General features: G+C 28.9%; 1 protein-coding gene across 1 annotated transcript; it reads left to right on the top strand.

The window, feature by feature from the left end:
- Positions 7,576–13,456, top strand: LOC109351399 (GDSL esterase/lipase At5g33370-like). Its single transcript, XM_019592904.1, has 5 exons — positions 7,576–7,900; positions 8,184–8,311; positions 9,024–9,266; positions 11,305–11,557; positions 13,206–13,456. The coding sequence occupies exons 1-5, from the start codon at positions 7,654–7,656 to the stop codon at positions 13,436–13,438; spliced, it is 1,104 nt and encodes a 367-aa protein (XP_019448449.1). The 5' UTR covers positions 7,576–7,653; the 3' UTR covers positions 13,439–13,456.

Here is a 20,922-nt window from a genome sequence, read left to right as displayed (position 1 = left end):
AAAATATGAGTCAGTTTAATGCTCATTGAGAAGAATACCTCATAAAAATATATTTGGTTCAAGTCCCCAATAAGTAACATAATTGAATCTAGAAATAAAATTGTGTTTTCACATTTACATGAGACCTCTTTTATTCATAATTTATTGTAAAAATATTATATAATTAAATTATTTAATATTCAAGTTTAGTATATATAAGTTTAGTATATATAGTTAAGTTGGGGCACCCACTAAATATTTATTTATTAATAATTGATTTATAATTGGCACATTTTTGACATAATACAATTTTGATAAAAAAAATTATTACTTTATCAATATATTAATCTAATGAATGAAGGAAATAGCACAATTGCATGAATTCAAATTTGGGTGATTACCATTGTGCTAACTAGACTTGCAAACAAGTATAATTTGTAGTTTTAACTAAAAGAAGAGTTAAACCTTAATATTTTTGGTTCTACTAGGTAAGGCCAAAATAATCCAGGAAATATAACAAATGATTTAATTTTTAAAAATTAAAAATGTGGAGAAGACTACTCCATTGTTTTGATTTTTCAGCTTAAAAAATAAGTGGATATATATTGCTTTACTATAATTTTAAGTCATTACTAACTATATATATGTAGAGGAGAAAGTTAGGATTAGAAATGAATGTATTATACAAAAAGTTATAGTTCCTATTATATTACATCTTAAGTGGTTTAAACATATGTAGAATAGAGTGGTAGAAGCTCTCATAAAGAGCGTAGATCAAATGGAAGTTGTCAATTCCCATATGAAGATTAAGAAAACCTATAACAAACTAATAAAGAATAAATTACAAGTTAATGTTTTATCAATTAATATAATTTATGATAAACATTATAATGTTGTTCAATTAATGTAGACAACCTACCTAGTATGATAAAGATTTGTTGCTAATTATATATACTAGTGTGTACAGACACTTCGTGTCTGTCGACGATATTGTGTAATACTACATATTCAATTTTTATATATTTCATTTTTTTTAATTAGAATGTATTTGTTGTGTTCGGTGCAGTTTATATTATATTTTGTGTGTGTTTATGATAATGTTTAATTTAAGGTGAGATATGTGGTTAATTAATGTATTGGTGGTGGTTGCTTAGGATTATATAGTTTTTTGTAAAAATTAAATAATGTGAAGGGCAAAATAGGAAATGAAAATTACACCAAGAGAGAAGTTATTTCAAGTTTTGGCTTTATATATACTAGTGTGTACAGGACTTCGTGTCTGCCGGTTAATATTGCATGATATTATATATTCAATTTTTATATATTTCAATTTCTAGAATTAGAATATATTTGTTGTTTTTGATGTACTTTATATTATAATTTTTTGTGTTTATGATATTGTTTAATTTAAGGTAATAGATGTGTTTAATTAATGTATTGGTAGTGGTTACGTATGATTATATGATTTTTGTAAAAATTAAATAATGTAAGGGCAAAATAGGAAGTGAAAATTACACCATAATGGAAGTTACACCATGTTTTGCCTTTATATATAGTATAAATGAAAATTACATCATAATGGAAGTTACACCATCTTTTGCCTTTATATATATATATAATATATATATGATGTCATTTAATCCATCTAGACATTTTAACTACTAGATATCTTCGGATTTATTGCTCTGCCAGGTTTCATACCATTTATTACAAGGGTTAAAACATATGTAGTGGTAAAATTATCTATTATCCAAATCTAACAAACTTAAATCTATTCATTAGAACTAATGGATTTAAATGGATATAATCCAATAGATAGTATTGATAATGAATGGATTTAAATTCATCCATTATATCCAATTGATATCCATGAGTATATTTATTTGAGTGGATACCCAATCCACCCAAAAAAATAAAAACCAAAATATTTTTTTCTCATAAAGCAACATGCATACCCAACTTTGCTATGCAAACCCAACGTGTAAAATATAAACCAATGTTATTAATATCGCCCAGTTAGAGTATTGATATAGTGGTATGTTGGCTCAACCAATGGTTCGTTGTTATTCATATATTTTATACTAATATTAATGTTGAAAAATTAATAAAGAAGACAATAACTATTTTTATTTATATCACTTCTTAAAAATGTATATTGTTGACCATGTTTTAGATGTATAAAAAATATAGTAGTTGTGTGTTTGATCATCCATATAAATATTTTGGTAAAAATAAATCATTTTCTGTAAAAAAATAATTTGAAATGAAACCAACTGGTATGACCGGTACGGTTCAATTGAAAACCTGTCAGTATGACAGGTTTTTACTAGTATAATTGTATGGTTAATATAAATGTTGTATCATAGTGGTATTAAGACCAAATCACCGAAACTGGCGGCACGAACTAGGTTTGATAACAACAATATAAACTATTATCTTCCTAACAAAAGGATTCCTTCAACAATATTTCTTTTTTATATCAAATCATTCTTTCAAAAAGCTTCAATAAGGATTGATAATAACATTTTGTGTCATGATTGAGCACAAGAAAAAATGCATGATTGCACAATATAGTATCTTTGATGACTTTACTTATACTATTGTATTTTAGAGCTTTCACAAGTAAATTTAAATACTCATATTTTTCAAAAAATGTTTTGAAAAAAAACACATTTTAATAAAAAAAAATTAAATTGATTTTTAAAAATGTTTTGTTAAATAATAATTTTTAAAATGATTTTTGTCCTTCAAATAAAGCTTTAGTTCAAATTTAAAAAATGAATTGAATATTCATTCATCTAATCCATTAAAATGGATATATGGATTGAATGGATGAATTGAAATTCATTGGATAGTTCAGAAATGTAATTTTATAAATTTATATGGATTGGTGAATGACTTTCCATCCATCCATTATGATCCAAATATATATCCATTTAAATTCATCCGATTGTCACCCCTATATATTTTCGCTGAACAAATAACAAATTGGGTCTTTACCAGCATATCTCAATGCTTTTACAGCCCTTTGCACCCAGTTAAACCCCATAGGATGAAGGACCACTTATTGCATTAATCATTTATAAATAGTGCATATCTCTAACAATATGAAATTTAGAACTACCCTGTGGGCCAGAAGTACTAGAGGAAGTAAATGCTCAGCACAAAGCAAAGTATATAAATAATAAATATTGTGACAGCAAATATAAATGCAACAAAATGATATATAGATGGCAAAGAACAGCTAGTTGTAGGCCATGTTGCATTTAACACACCATAATACCATACAAATAATTGAATCTCTTCATATTGATCAACAAGATGTTGGTCTAATAGTATAAGGCTCCACTAAATTCTCAAGGTTGAACATTCGGTTCTAAGAAACGATATTTATTAAGAGTAACAACCACAAACCCTAAAACGGATTAGTTCCTTACCTAAAATGAGAGAATACTTTTGGTAGTAAAAAAAATGAATAAGTAAGTTTTCTTTATTCTGAAAGAAATTTATAGCTGCTAAGAGATTACTAAGATATATACTTTTCTCAATATTATAAAAAAATTGTGATGATTTTTATAGGACATTATACATTTTTTATGAGACATTTATTATTACTTTTGTCTATATTAAAGCTTGTTATTTCTACTTTTTCATAGTTGACATCGAAACTATAAATTAATGAAAAATATCAAAAGAAGATAAGAAGATAAGAATATAATCTTATAATATATTTTAAAAAAATCAAGAAAATAAATAATTTTGTTGTATGTTCAATTTAGTTGGAAGTATCCTTCTTCGAAATCATTGGGTTTTTTTTTTGTTTTCAACAAAATTGTTATTATTTTTCTATTATATTTTTATGTAGACAATTATTTGTTCTTTCTACAATAATGAGTGAGGATGAGAGTAAATTTAGTAAAGGTTAACTAATGTTTTGTTAAATAGAATATATTTTTTGTTTTTGAAAAACTGACAATTATAAAGAAGAGTATTAAATATATAATTATAAGTATATACAATAATCATATTCAATAGGACAAAGAGTGGCAAAACACAATTTAAACTTCTAAAAGTATTTTTTAAATACTAAGAATATAAAATTTCCCCTTGAGATATTCTGTTGCATGAGTGCCGTTCATTTAGAAGTAGTTCTCATAAACTACATATTATATAACAAACTAAAATGAATACATCTTATTTCTATGCGAATATACATTATGTATGTAATAGTATCATATATTTTTTTGAAGGCTAGGTGCAAAGCACCAGGAAGTATATTAGAAAAGGTGAATCCAAGAGCACAAAAAGGCCAAAAAGCAGAGAATTAATACAGATTTGTGCACCTAAAATTTGGAAGACCAAGTTTCTCCCTATGAATATCCTGCCTAATTAAAGTGGGGGCATGATCCCACCAGCTATCAACCTTTGAAGAAATGCCAAAAGAAGCAAGCTTGTCGGCACAATTGTTTCCTTCCCTATATATGTGTGAGACTTTGAATGTCATGGAAGAAAGGGTTGACTTACCCGGTACCATTTATTGAGCAGCTTCCAAGGCACATGGAACTTGCCAAGGAAAATATCAACCACCGTAGCCGAGTCACACTCCAACCAAAGAGAATTCCAAGCTTTCTTGTGAGCCATCCCTATGGCAGATATTGCAGCCAATAGCTCAGCATACAAAGAATCCTGATTGTTATAGTAGGAAGAAAAACCCCCTAAGAAGGATCCATCATTATCACGGAAAATGTCACCCCCCTGAAGGGCTTGGAGCACCATGAGAAACCCCATCAGTATTAACCTTTGTCCAGCCTTGAAGAGGAGCAACCCACAAGACCTCTATTATTTTAGGAGCCATATTGTAATTGATCAAAACATTTAAAGATCTAAGCAAATAGAAATCCTGCAGGGAGTGATTAGCACAAAGCTTGGAAGAGTCCCCTGACATAGAGATAGCAAGCTTGATCTTAATCTTAGCTTGGTCTATTGTAGTCCATTTATCCTCAAATCTAGAATGGTTTCTGTAAAACCAAATTATGCTAACAGTATAAATAATGGTAGCCACCACCACCCCTTTTAAGAGAGGACTTCTCTTCTTATTACATTTTGAAAAGATAGTTTCCATATAGGAGATATCAAGTTGAGTGTGAAGGATTGAGCTCAGCCACTGCCAAAGAAGAAGAACAAAATAACATTCCAGGAATAAGTGGTTAGAGGTCTCAAAATTGCTCTTGTAGAGGCTACACATAGAAGCCAAATTGCAGCCCCTTCTTTGAAGTTGATCATGAGTTGGCATTTTCCTATGCAACAACCTCCAAGTAGTGAATGATTTAGAAGGAGGGATAGAATCAGACCATATCATCCCGCACCAGTTCCTCGGGTTAGTAGGTTGAGCTAAGAATGAGAAGGCATCTTTGAGGGATAGTTGGCCATCATTAGAACCCTCCCAAACTAGAACATCAGGCATATGAGAAATACCAATGCTAGCTATTTCTTTAGCAAGCTAGGAAAATGTTCAGCAATAGGCTTTGGAATAATCCACTTGGAATGGACAGTGAAATCAGCCACAAAGGCCATGAGGGAATTATGTAAAGTAGAGGGGATGCTCAGGGAATCAATTAAAGGAACACTAAGCCATTTGTTACACCAGAAGTTTATATTCTTGCCATTCCCAACTATCCAAGCAGAGTTGGTCACAATAGTAGATCAATTTTTTCTGATCCTAGGCCAAATTGAAGATTTAACATATGAAGGATTAGCTTTGAGGCTAACTTTAAACCTTTGCCTATAGAATATAGCCCATTCCTGATCAGAATAAGCCATTTCCCAAGCCAACTTAAGCAGAGCTGCTTGATTCAAGGTTTTTAGAGACTTCAGCCCCAAGCCACCAGACTTATAAGTAGAGCAAACCACCTGCCAGGTCACTGTTACCACTTTCCTAACTGAAGTGTCACCTGACCAAACAAAGTTTCTAATGCACTTGTCAAGATAAGAGAGCAATGAAGTAGGCCAAGAGTACACATGAAAGCTATAAGTTAACATGTTTTGGATGATTGATCTGACTAACTCCACTTTGCCCATCAAGGGTAGAATGACACCTTTCCAAGTGGCTAGCTTAAGGATGATTCTGTCAGCAATTGCTTGCAGGTGGATTTTCTTAGGCTTACCTTTGAATAGAGGAACACCCAAATAGTTGGATGGAAGGCTACTAGCAGAGAAGCCTAGAATAGCTGCTAAGTTAACAATCTTCCTAGGTGAGACATGCCCAGTGTAGAATTTGCACTTGTTCAAGTTAACCACCTGACCTGAGGCTTGGGCATAAACCTTAATCAAATTGGATAAAGTCATCAACCTTCTTTTTAACCCTCTGCAAAATATTAGTATATCATCAGCATAAAGAACATGGCTTGGGATGACCAAGTTAGAGGGACCAGTGAAAGGAGAAATAAGGCCTTGATGCACCATCCTTGAGATTCCCCTACTAAAAACCTCCTCATCATGGCAAAAGAGCAGGGGGAAGAGGGTCACTCTGCCTGACCCCCTTTTACACTTAAAGAACCCCACAGAATGACCATTAACATTAATAGAGAGTCTAGCTAAATGAAGAATAATCTTAACCCAATGGACAAACTTGTCATGGAAACCAAAACTTCTAAGAGTGTCCAACAGAAAGCACCAATCAACTGTGTCAAATGCCTTCCTAATATCAAGTTTAATTGCAATGTTCCCTCCAAAAGACTTGTAGTCTAAAAGATTTATGGCTTCCGAGGCAATACAAATGCAATCATGTATATGCCTATCACGAATAAATCCTCTTTGTTGATTAGAGATAACTTTTGGAGCAATGAAGGCTAATCTGTCTGCCATAACCTTGGTGATTATTTTTAGTTGGAAATTGGCCATAGCTATGGGTCTGAAATCTTCAATTCTTATAGCTCTAGGGAGAGAAATAATACAAATGGCTGAAAAAACAAAAACAAAAAGTTGCACCGATAGTATAAGAGTTTTATACACTATCAATGCATCATCCATAATTCATATTTAATTATTATTAACTTTTTAAACAAAATAATACAAATTAGTGATGAATGATTCACTGACCATATATATATCTTTGTATTGACTGTGTATATTGATATTACACTCTTATTTTGAATGCATGGTATATTACTTGACTGCTATCTGTTTCAGAAAAAAAAAGAGGTGAACGAAAAATTTATGGGACCTCTTTTTTTGGAATACAACTTCTCTCTGGACTCACAGAATTAGGAAGAGAAATATAAATTTTTTTATTTATTATTATTTTAATTGATAAATAATGTAAAATTATTGTTGTTTAAAAAATTGTCATGTGTCACAATTTTTATCTAATATTAGATTCTTCAATACAGGAGAGGATAATCATCCCCTTTTTTTATCAAAAAGAATTAAAGAAATTCTATGTTTTGAATGATATATAAAAAATGTTACTGAAATAAACAAGTTAAAAAACTGCTTTATATTTGTTAATTTTATTTACTCATATACATCAAAAGGTATTTAATTGGCACAGCAATATCATGACAAATTGAGCACTATATAAAGGCACTTAACTTTCTTGTTCTGGTGCAGGATTTTGGCTAAAGATACATTCAACATTTGTGATATTGTTGTTGTGTTTTTCCTTGTGACAATCCTATGGAGAAAAGTAACCTAAGCATTATAGTTTCTTCTTTGTTTATGGTTTTATGTACCTTGACCATTGTTGCTCCAAAAGCTGAGGCAAGAGCTTTTTTTGTTTTTGGTGATTCACTTGTTGACAATGGCAATAATAACTACCTAGCCACCACTGCTCGTGCAGACTCATATCCTTATGGCATTGACTCTGCAACTCATAGACCTTCTGGTCGTTTCTCCAATGGCCTTAACATTCCCGACCTTATCAGTTGAGTATAGTTTTAGTATCTTTCGTCTTCGTATTTTTCGATAGTTATATGGTTCAATCATTTAGCTCACACATTGCATACTAAGTTTAGCATACTGCATACTACATATCGATTTCTTTATAAAGAAGTCTTATAATAATGTAAAAGTTAACGAACTTCATAGAACCGAGTGCATGTACCAGTAGCGCAAACCATGTAACTGTGATTTTTTTGTGGTGTTTTAGTTAGTGTGTATATGAATTATTGTATGCATGAATGTTGATATATGAAATGTGTATGTAGGTGAAAAAATTGGGTCAGAGTCTACATTGCCATATTTGAGTCCAGAGTTGAATGGTGAAAAGTTACTTGTTGGTGCCAACTTTGCTTCTGCTGGGATTGGAATTCTCAATGACACTGGAATTCAGTTTGTATGTCTCCAACTTTTCCAATTTCATTCATGTTGTATTCTACACATAGTAACATGCAAATATTACGAAACTTGTAACACCCCAATTAGATATGTCATGCGACCTCCCCAACCCATGACTACACTGAGCATGTCACAGGGTAATACTGCAGTAATGTCATGTGACCTCCCCGGCTCATGACTACCCACTCATGTGAATAATGACCATTTATCCCTGAGGTCATGGGTTCGAGTCGTGGGAAGGCTCCCCTTTGTGGGGAATAAAATACTGCAGGGAGTATTTAAGCTGGTGGGTGACACGCTAAGTGTAGTCATGGGCCGAGGAGGTCGCATGACATAACTAGGGTGTTACAAAACTCAATTATATATATATATATATATATATATATATATATATTCAAAGTAACATCACAGATTAGGATAATGGAATCTTTCCTTTTTTATTGTTATATATTATTTCCTATATTTTTATTCTCTTTTTTATAGAAATACAAAAACTTAAGACTTCGATAACTATTAGAGATACAAATATATTTAACTAACCGGTGTTCTAAGTATACATTGAATCCTAAAATAAAGGTGAAATTAAGACTTCAAAGTTGTTTATTTACCTCTTATTCTAAGCATGTTTAACATTTCCAATTAAAAGCTAGCAATGTTACCATACAATTATCTATCTAACTATACATATATATATATATCTATGTTTTCAGATAAACATAATCAGAATTACGAACCAATTATTGTACTTCAAAGAGTATCAACAAAGGGTGAGTGCACTAATTGGAGAAAAACAAACACAAGATCTAGTAAACCAAGCATTGGTACTCATAACTTTAGGTGGCAATGATTTTGTGAACAATTATTACTTGGTGCCTTTCTCAGCAAGATCTCGTGAATTTAATCTTCCAAACTATGTTATCTTCCTCATCTCTGAGTATCGCAAAATTCTTGTGGTAATTCTTTCTTCTTCCTACTTTGCTTAGAATATTACTATCACTATTTGTACTGCATTACATTTTGTGTCATTAGGGTTTGGTTTAACCCAAGGGTTATTAAACTATATAGAATAACATATGATCGTTATAATCTACCAACCGGCGTTGGTTCAAGTGGTACATGCTTGATTCCCCTTAAGCAAGAACCCGAGTTCGAGTCTTGTGGATGGAAAAAATACTCGTTGAGAGAGTTAGTCCCACGTACCTGTGGATGTTCCCGGCTCGGACAGGATTGCCTCTAGTGCGAGGATACATGTGGGAAACCAAAAAAAATAAATATGATCTTTATAATCTTACATATTATAGATTTAAGAAAATATAAAAGGAAATAAAGAAATCCAACAATATAATTATTTATTTATTTTCTAACTTTGTTTTTGAACCAGCAAAAAGAAATGATATATATATTAAGACATCACAAGGGCAAGAAGTAAGAACTTCAGTAATAAAAATAAATTCAGAACAATTGAATAAGGGCAAGAAGTGTAGATAATACAACGTTTAATTATGTTATATCTTGGCCAATATAATTTAATGGTCAAGATTTCTCATCTCCATCTTTTAAAATAAATATAAAAGTTTTGTTGGTTGTGTTTCTTATTATTTTTTAGGATAGAAAAATATATTTTATATCCAATTTGGTGCATCCAAATATTTACCTTTTTTTTAAACTAGGTAAAAATACACCCCAATATATTAAAAAGAAAGCGGTTACAAACTAAAGAAAGAGAATATTTACCTTATTCAAGAATTAAAAGTTGAGATTGGTTATTAAAGATCTCAACCTTGATCAATTTAGTTTTAGACCACAACTTGAAATCTATAGGACTAATTTGTATCTAAAGATACCAATGTCCAACATATAATATATAGTTAAATTTTGTAAAATAAATTTGAATGTTAAGTGAGAAAGGGTTTATCAATATTATATTTAATTCTAATCATTAATAATACAAGGGTGTTTGCACTTTGCACATTTACTTATTCTACATGTAAGTTCGTTTCAAAAGAACATTTTCTGTATTTTAACGTGTTAATATCTGATCCAATATTTATTATTTTTAAATAATTTTTGAGAGACAAAGTACTACTGATAGTATAAAGAGAATAATGTCATAAATGTATAAATGTATTTTTACAAAATAATATCATAAATGTGTATTAAAAAAGCCATAGATGTGAATGATTGATGGTTAATGATTATGAGTGTATACTCATTCAACTCTAAATTTTAATCATTTATAAATGATTTGTGTTAACAAGTGTCTCAAGACTATTGTTCAAACATTATAAAAATGAATTTATGGTCACAAAACTAAATGGAATATTCATTGATACTATAAAACATTAATTTTTGAGACAATTTTTTTTAAATTTTCTTAAGCATTACCTTTAGTACACTTCTTCACATTCTCCCTTATTATTTACTTCTATGTTAGAATTTAATAGTGTTTGAAAAGAGAATCTATGCATTGATGAAAAATTCTTGTGTAAGACAAGTGAGTTATGGTGACATAGAATGAGTGGTTGAAACCAGCGAACATAGTGCTGATTAATATTAAAATCCACATGATCTCCATTACCCTAGACACAGTGCAACCATAGTATAAATGGAAGAATTAATGCACTTTGTCCTTCTCCCCTTCCTTACACACTTAAAATCGAGTTGATGTACAATGGTAAGATTGTTTGCCCGTCTTCTAACCTAAAAGTATGAGTTCAAATCCTGAAAACAGTTTTTTTTCCCTGCGAGAATAAGACTATATAATTCAAAGGGAGCAGATTTAATTTGTTATCCCACAACTTGTGCCACTGTATATACCATCAGCCTATGATTTGTTGAAAAAATATTTTGAAGTTAAAAAATTAATAATTAATAATTTTTCTGACCAATCATATTTCATTATGTAAAAGCTTCATACACCAGGCTGCTTTTTTTTTTTACGTACTCGAGTTTCATGTACTAATGTAATAACATTGAATTTAATGCATTCAGAATCTGTATGAACTAGGAGCAAGACGAGTTCTTGTCACAGGTACAGGACCATTAGGTTGTGTACCAGCAGAATTGGCATTGCATAGTAGAAATGGTGAATGTGGTGCTGATCTTCAACAAGCTGTTAACCTCTTCAATCCTCAACTTGTTCAACTTCTGAACCAACTCAACACTGAAATTGGATCACATGTCTTCATTTCTGCTAACGCCTTTGCAATGCATTTGGATTTTGTTAATGATCCTCAAGCATATGGTATATAAAATTTAATCTTTGTGCTTTTGTTCTTAGATAATTTGCAGCATTATAACTTATATATATACATGCTAATACTTCAATATGTTTTAATTTTCAAATCATTTCATTCATTTTTTGCTTCCAAATTGAATGTATTCATGTTCTTATTTGCATGAACATAGAAGTAGAAATTAAAATTAAAAAAAAAGTGATATTTAAGAATCACTTATGACAAATACTAAGCAACACATTATTTTTAATAATCTCTTCTTGTACGAAACATAAAGTGTGTTTAAAGAGTACAACAACAACTAAGTTTTAGTCCCGACAAATATACGATATGTTAAGAAGGGTACTGGAAAAAAAATGTGTTGATGATATTTGTTAGAGATATATTACATTTACAATACCTCCCCATAGATGTACTAATTTGTAGAAATCATGTTAAATGATGTGGGGACTTTGGCTTTAATTTGGGGACCATTTTATGTAATTAATATATCACACTTAGGGTTTGGCTGCCCCATGCACAATGACAATACACATTTAAGAAGCTTGTAGGACACCCTTATTACTATATTCATAAATTAGAATCCTCTTTCTATGATGAAGATTAATTGTTTAAACTTAGTGTAATTTTCCGCCTAATAATATAATATCACGTCATGTCCTGTTATGTTTCAGCAAGAATAGTGAAAACTTGTATAAGAATAAATATCTTTTTATCGATATAGTGAGCTAATGAAATTTTTAAATAATATGATATTATTATTGGGCGGGATAGAGTTAGAGACACTCACATATCATCTATGTCCCCTCTTCTTCATGTATTACATTGCATTGTCATGTTATAAAAGAGAGATTTTTAGTTAGATCCAACTTATTTGTGAATATGGTCTACTCATTTTTATTTCTTTGCTATTTTATATATTATATAACATGACCATGTTATGTTAAGATTCAAAAATAATTACTCATATTACCATTTTTTATTTATTTTGTGCCCATATAGCACAGAATAGAGAAGAACCCTTTATTAAGATTACGAAAACTTATCTATATTATTTAATACTTTTTATCTGTTATCCATTAACATATAAATCTTATCTATATTATTTAATACTTTTTATCTGTTATCCATTAACATATAAATCTTATCTATATTATTTAATACTTTTTATCTGTTATCCATTAACATATATCTAGAGTCCATATATATTATAAAAAACTCATTATTTTTAACGTTAGAATACTAGAAGTCTTAAATTTGCAATTTTTTTAAAGATTCTAAAAGTGCTTGACTATTAAAAATAACATCAAAGTAGTAACTAAACTTTGATTCTTTTAAACCTTTTAAGAAAACCTGTTTTTTACACTGGCAATATTCTATTAAGATTTAAAGGCTATTTTCAATTGACAACTTTTGTAGTTTAATAATCTGAGGGCAATTTTGGGGAGCATATCTTCTGTCCTACTTTATGTACCATTTTATATATTATTACTTCTGATTGGTTGAAAAAATATATTTAAGTTAAAAATATAATTATTAAATATTATTCTGACAAATCACATCTCCTAACACATGTGACACAAAAGAGTGGGACAATAAACGTGGACCCGAAATTTTGTAAGCAATTATTTATTACTTTTTCTACTTCACATGCAGGATTTGTTACATCAAAAGTAGCATGTTGTGGTCAAGGAGCATATAATGGAATTGGACTATGCACTCCAGCTTCTAATTTGTGCCCAAACAGGGATCTATTTGCATTTTGGGATCCCTTTCATCCTTCTGAGAAAGCAAATAGATTGATTGTAGATAAAATTATGACTGGATCCACCCAATACATGAACCCTATGAACCTTAGTACAATTATGGCTTTAGATTCTACAACCTAATGTCTTGTTTTTCCTATATATCTCAATCGACATGGATTATCTGTTCTAATGGTGTCTCATTTCATGTTTTGAACTAATCATATATGGTCATATGAACAAAAGAATTTTTTTTAAAAACAAAAATTTAATAAAAAAATAACAATATGATTGGTTCGAAGTAGAGAATGAGATGTCTATTCGAGACAAGTGATCTTCATTCGTTTCACTATAAGATATTGTATTATTATTAAATGTTTAAGCATATGTTTTAAGCTTGCAATGTTATTTATGGACCTTTGGTGATTGTAGTTCAAACTTGAATTCGTTATCCAATTCAATACTACATTCACATTTTTTATATTGTTTTTGGTGTTCAAATAATGAAACTCATACAAATTTTGGGTAAAAAATATTATTAATCTATATGCAATTTATATGGTACACTGATTCTATTCTTAATACTAAATAGAGGAAGCAGTAAATACATTGAACATCATAAAATAAATTCAAAAGGTAGTTCTAAAGTTAGTACAAATTTTAACTATCTAATAGAGGAAGCATTAAAAGAAAAAGTAAATACATTGAGCATCATAAGAATATACTAAACAACATTCAATTCTTTTTTTAGTATTTGAAGTATTTTTAAGCAAATTTTTTAAGAGGATTCAAAATTATTTTTATGTAAGCAACTTAGAAAAACAATTATGACAAAAGAACCACTCCCACCTAGAAACTGGAGTAGGTAATTAAAACGTGTTTGAATTGTGGTCATAATGATATTGATTTGATTTCACTTTCTTTTTATGTTGTGAGTCATAGAGCACCATATTTATTGAAGTGTTAGACCATTTGGGAAAAGCTAATTCAACATGATAAGGTCTGGATGCACAAAAAGATTAAAAAGGTTAAAAATTTGATTTTTGTCAATAACATTTGTTGGAAGAAATAGCCGCACATCATATAAGAGATTAGTTTCTTACCCTTAATAGTATCAAAAAACTTGATAATACTGCATATTAAAAAATGATAATATGTTACTAGCAAATTCTATTTTAATAGGTAAATGTTATGCAGTCAACCCTAATTACAATCTAAAATTATATAATTAAAAAGGCCTAAACCATATGATAATTAAGTTGAAAACTACTCCTATTACACATGTGGCTAGAATTGAGAGAAAAAACAATTTTGGTGAAAGCACTTCCACCTTTATAGATGCTAATGCCACTATATAAAAGATAAGAAGCTTAATTTAGCAAATTTTGATCCTTGGGTCAACACTAATTAAATTTTTTTAAGGGCAAGGTTGTGTGTATAATTGTCAAACCAAATGCAATCAAAGAGGGATGCAACTAGGTCCATTATTCAATGCATCACGTGATTTACATTTCCAATTATGTTGTTTTTGTACTATGAAATTGAAAGCCACTAATGGATAATCGTTCAAAATGGTACATGAGGGTCCACCCTTAGTCCATTAATTTCTTCCACTCATAAAATTATTACATGGTTTGATTCTGTCAAAAAAAAAAAAAAGATCATATATGTTTTCATGTTTTACTTATTATGATGGGTGAAAAATACTTGGTTATTAATTGATTGAAAGAAATATTTTTCGAGAAAAATAGTTAAACTTTATCCATTTTGTAAGTAGTTATTATAAATTATTTGTTATTTTTAATTTTATTCTTTAAACTTTATTAATTAGTGAAATTCATAATGTATAAATATATTGCTAAATTACTCATAGACAACGAAAAAATTGCTGCAATTAGACTCACACATATAATTACAGTACAACAATGTATATTAGTCAACATTGGTATTCGGAGGAACTACCACCAAAATACATAATTGATTGAGAAAAAATAGAATAATTAAATTCCAGAGTTAAACATAGTTAATACAATAATATTTTTATGTATATAAATACAATAATAATGATTTAACACTCGAGATTAAAAGAATTACAGAGTTAGAATTTGTCATTATTATTCATTCAAAATTATCTTTAGGCAAAGTTCACAAATAGTTAAAGTTTAAGGTGTAATCAGGAAGAAAAAAATAGTTCATAATGTCTACTTACAGAAAATAGAAAATTTAGAATATTTTTATAGACTTTTCTTATATTTTTTCTAAACAATCACAATAACTACCATATTAACTTTATACATGTTTTTTTGTATCCAAAAAAACTTATACAATCATTTTTACTTTTTTAGTCTTCTACGTGAATTCAACTCGTCGCTATGTGGTTCTCATTTTTAATTGCAAACATGTATACTCATTTATCGCACATCAATTATAGTCTAAATTTTTTATCATCCATGAACATAATATAATCTTTTATGAGAATTTTTTTAACGAGGATTAACAAATGTAGTTTTTTTATTAGCGGTAACGAATTAATAGTATAATATTTTATGAAATAAATAACAAATACCAAATAAGAAAACTATTTTAATGTAAATAATAGTCAACAATGTTTTTGTGTGTTTTCTTAGCAATTAATTAAACTTCATTGTTTTATGTAATTAATTAAAATTATCAAAAATAATTGGAGTATTTTACTAAAAAAAAGGATTATTAATAAAATTATATGAAGTCCTTTATACTAAATTTATTTACGGATTAATCAAAGATGAAGGAATGGTGGTTACTAATGACTTCTTTCCCTCAAATTATCTTTGAACGGTCGTGTTACGACAATTTTTTTCACTTGATTAATTCCTAAAATCAACAAAATATTATTTTTCAATTAAATTAACAATTACTAAAAAAATTTCTCTAATAAATAAATACCAAATCAATATTTTTACTAAAAAATAAAAATTGTCAATCATATAAAGGATAGATGGACGGTCGCCCTGAGGGCTTCTTTCCCTCAACCCATCCTTCGAACAGTCGCACGGTACTGCTTCTTTCCCTAATTAAAGGACACAACCAACAATCACTTTTCAACCAAAGAACTAAGTAGCATTGATTCCCTAATAGGGATACGTAGGAACAAAGTTTCATCTCGTCAGATACAATAATAAATAAATAATTTTTTATCCCTTAATAATCAATTAAATAACCAAATAATTTTAAAATATAAAATAAGTCATATAACTTAGTGATGGGTCCCGCTTAAAGCGGGCGCATAGAGTGCAAATACTTTTCATATTCCATAACTGACCCCCAAACCTATATATCAAAAATCCAAAGCTCAATGTGATTGGGCTAAAATATTTTTCTATATTTTTTAGCATAAAATATAGTGCGACTCTAAGAAAGTCGTGTTGCCGAAAATTGTGGCACAACATATGTTAAACCGGATCCCCTTCAACTATTTTTAGATCATTTTTGTCCTTATGAAATTTTATCTTTTCTCTGCCCACGAGGGAAGTGTGTTGAGCGCATCTCTTCGTTCAAATGGACTATTCACTTAGTCAATCCATGCTTCGTGCATCTTCTTTGCTCGATACGATTGTGATGGGCGCGACTCCTACGTTGGGTGCAGGTCAGCTGAATATGGCCTTAAGTCCAATTTGGCCTCTTAACATCAACCCTTGCTCAATTGTGTTTATTTAAGTCCTAAAAGGTCCTGGAAACTCGACTTATAAGATTAGTGCAACAATTAATTAAAATGCTAAATATAAATGCATAAAATTAGGTTTTGCAATCAAAAAGGTATTAACTTAGATTTATGAATTAAGTTACTTTTCATACCTATCAATAATATGAATTGAGTTGTTATTTGTCATTTACTTTCTATGTGTTGGTCCCCACTTCCTTATTTTATCTTTCCTTCACGATTTGGCTTAATGTGAAGGTTTCTCTTCACATTGCTCATTCACATGAAGGCTATGGAATATTCAACCTCTCCTTTTAATGGTGTTGCGTCTTGATTTTTGGCCGAATGACATTTTGGGAGTCGTCGCCTACGAAGCACCAACATTTTCATAACCTTCACATATCGTATCTGATATATAACTTGCACCAATAATATCTAATACTTCATCGATACGTATTTATAGTGTGTTGAAATTATTTTCTTGAAAAATAAATAATTTATAAATTCGATATGTCTCAGATACTCTACGATACTCTTAAAATAATTTCTCCATACTTCATACACACCCAAACTATCATGCCATAGTATTTTAAGAGAAAAAAATATAATATAATCAATTAAGTATAAGAGACAAACATAATAGTCAAGCTACTAAATGGACATGTTGCTAGAGAAAAAAGACTAAACATGTGTGTTGCATAGAGAATGAATAGGAAATGCATATGCATATGCATAATGTTGATCATTGATTAAATGAGATTGATAATGTTCCTATTTGTTGGTATTAAGTAAATATTTCTTATGACAATATGAATTTCATTTTGTATTTAGTGATGTCTAAGAAATATGTTCTTTATTTAGAAATTCATAACAATAATTATATATTTATTATGTTATATGAATTTTATGTGCATATTAACTTATCGGATATGTATCATATCTGATACAAGTATTGGTGCTTCATAGGTCGTCACTATTTTTTTTTTTTTGCGGTTAAGACATAAAAAACTATATTTTTAACCCAATTTGGAATTAACTGTATATATGAGCTCGAGAGTCGGTTATATATCGGAAAAGTATTAGCATCTCGTCTGCCAGTAATAAAACAATAAAACAACGCTCAAGCTAATCGCATGGATTAAATATATCATTGATTTATTTTATGAACAATTAAATTATAACAAAACAAATATTTACTTTTTATTTTTTTATATGACAAAAGTTAAGAATTAATCTTACTCCCACGTATTCATATACACTTTAGGAAATAAAAATTAGGTAGTTCTTAGTATAAACAAGTTTAACTTGATTTGTTTCATTCAAAAATATATTTGGTTAATTAAAATGTATCCACTTCAATAAGTATGAAGTGGTAGAAACCTATGAAACACGGATTCGTCAAACACCCTCACGTGTTGGTGTCCGACATGTATCCGACACAGATACGCTCAGATTCACGAAGGATACGTATTTATAGAGTATCCAAAAATTAAAAAAATAAAATAAATAAATATTAAGACACATATCGGATTTGTTTTTAAAAAAATATAGGATATATGGATTCGTTTTCAGTAAAATATAGGATATATAGATTCGTTTCCAATAAAACATGATAAGGTAGATTTGTTTCCAATAAAACAGGATAAATAGATTCATTTCTAATAAAACAGGATAAGATAGATTCGTTTTCATTAAAATAGGATAAAATATATTTGTTATGGAGGGCAATGATTTTAGGATAAGGTCGTTTTCATTAAAATATGATAAGATAGATTTGTTATGGAGGACAATGATTTTAAATTTCCATTATATTTTTCACTTTGGATATTTTGATTTACACTTATAATTTTATCATATTTTATGTGTTTTTATTATTTTATACGCGTATCCCTGAACGTATCGTATCCTGTATTTTAAAAAAAATGTGTATCGACGTATCTAATACGTATCAGTATCCGTGCTTTATAGGTAGAAACTAATATATGTACCACGTCACATATCAAAGAGGTATTCAAAAAATAGTTAAATTTATACACTTCAGAAATGGTAAAGGGGTAGAAACTAATATTCATACACATCTCATCTCAAAGAGGCTTTCTTACAAAAATAATTAAAATTTATACACTTTAAGAATGTTGAAATAACAGAAATTAATGCATGTGTCTCATCTCAGTGAGATATTAAAACAATAAGTATTGCAATTTTTATTTTTATTATTTTAAATGAGATGTACAATAGATAAAGAAATATATTAAATTCAATAATTAAATAATGAAATTCAACCAAATAATAAAAAGAGGAGAGAATTTGAAAGGGGAGTGCATAACTATATTTGACATATATAAGGAGAAAATGAGCAACAAAAATTTCTCTTTATGTCTCACATTGGAAAGAAATAGATGACTAACACAAATTTGTTTAGCATTCTCTTCTTCTTTTTTATGTTTTTAGATTTGTTTTGGCGTTTGTTTAGAAAACAAAAAGGAATCCCTCTTAATGTCTCCAATAAATTAAAATGTTTAATTTTTTTTATTTTGAATTAAATATGTGATTGATTGATTTTATTTAAAATTTGCATATTTGGTGTGGGATTGCTTCCGAAATATTTAAAAAGATTTCTTAATTTTACAAAGTCATAGAGTATCATTGTGATACTCATATTGATTTGATTTTAAAATTAAAGGTATCCAAAATGCTTTCTTTTTTTTTATAGAAATTTCATGTTGACCTATAAAAATTCCAAAAATTATTACGTTAACCAACGTGTGAGTAAAAAAATAATTTATTTACTGTTATTAACACACAAAATAACCAGAATGATTTTTTTAAATTTCATTTAATTAGAAAACGAAAATCAAATAGGACTCACATGTGTTTTTTATATAAAAAATGGAATCTCTCTATTATTAGATTAATAAGTGTCTATTAAGTCATTAAAAATTAAAACTCTTTTTATTTTTTATTTAAAAAAAGCTAAACTTGGTTAGAAAATTATCTTGAAATAGTATCCCATCATTATTCATCTTATTAGGTGATCTTTAAATGTTCTTTTTATTTTTATTTATAGAGAAAATCAAAATGTTGAATTTGACATTGTATATGGACATTTAAGTTATCTAAATCCTATTTTCTATATGAGTAACAAAAATGAAATTATTTCCTCCCACAAATAGTTTTTCCCAAAATAAAATGTTTCATTTATTATTAGTTTTTAACCAAACTCATTAAAACGTTATTTGTATCACATTGACTTGCGTTAATTTTTTTTATTATCATATTATAAAAAAAACATTTTGTTAGGATTTTTTTTACTGAAGCAAATTGGTGGTTCAAAAGATGCATTAATAACAAAGAAAGCATATATATATATATATATATATAGGAGAAATTCACTTACTCCACAATTAAGTTTTTTAAACGTACTTCATATCTTAGCCATCAATTCTAAGGAAATGCAATGATTTGAATTAATTAATAGATCTAAATCACTAGATTTCCCTAGAATTGATAGCTAGGATGAGGAGTAAGTGAATCTTCACTCATTTATATATATATATACATATATTATATATAAGACAATAGAAATATATATGGAAACAAACAGATATGGAAGAATAATAGAAAGGGAAAAATATATGGAAGATAATAGAAAGAGGAAAATAAAAAGATATGGAAGAGAATAGAAAGGAAAAAATAATTGTTTGGTAAATAGAAAGGAAAAAAAATATAATGACCATCACTTCTGTCATAACACTCTTTAAAAATATCTTCAACAAATTTACACAATATCCTTCAACCATTAAGGCAATAAATATCTTCAAAAAATCACAATAAACAATTCACAAAAGCGACAAAACCAACTGAAAATTGAAAAAAGTATCATCTTCTTTAACCATTAAGGCAATAAATGTTTAGAAAAAATATAAAAAATATCAAAAACAAATGGAAG

This window comes from Lupinus angustifolius, chromosome LG01, assembly GCF_001865875.1.
Source record: "Lupinus angustifolius cultivar Tanjil chromosome LG01, LupAngTanjil_v1.0, whole genome shotgun sequence".
NCBI classification, from domain to species: domain Eukaryota; kingdom Viridiplantae; phylum Streptophyta; class Magnoliopsida; order Fabales; family Fabaceae; genus Lupinus; species Lupinus angustifolius.
The sequence above is the reverse complement of the archived record's forward strand: the minus strand, read 5'-3'. Positions and strand labels throughout refer to the sequence as shown.

What these genes read in the sequence shown, in the direction of transcription:
- LOC109351399 (XM_019592904.1), top strand. Translation starts at nt 7,654, where the DNA reads ATGGAGAAAAGTAACCTAAGCATTATAGTTTCTTCTTTGTTTATGGTT. An exon ending in TAACATTCCCGACCTTATCA is followed by an intron (nt 7,901 to 8,183) that starts GTTGAGTATAGT and finishes ATGTGTATGTAG; the next exon opens with GTGAAAAAATTGGGTCAGAG. An exon ending in ATGACACTGGAATTCAGTTT is followed by an intron (nt 8,312 to 9,023) that starts GTATGTCTCCAA and finishes CTATGTTTTCAG; the next exon opens with ATAAACATAATCAGAATTAC.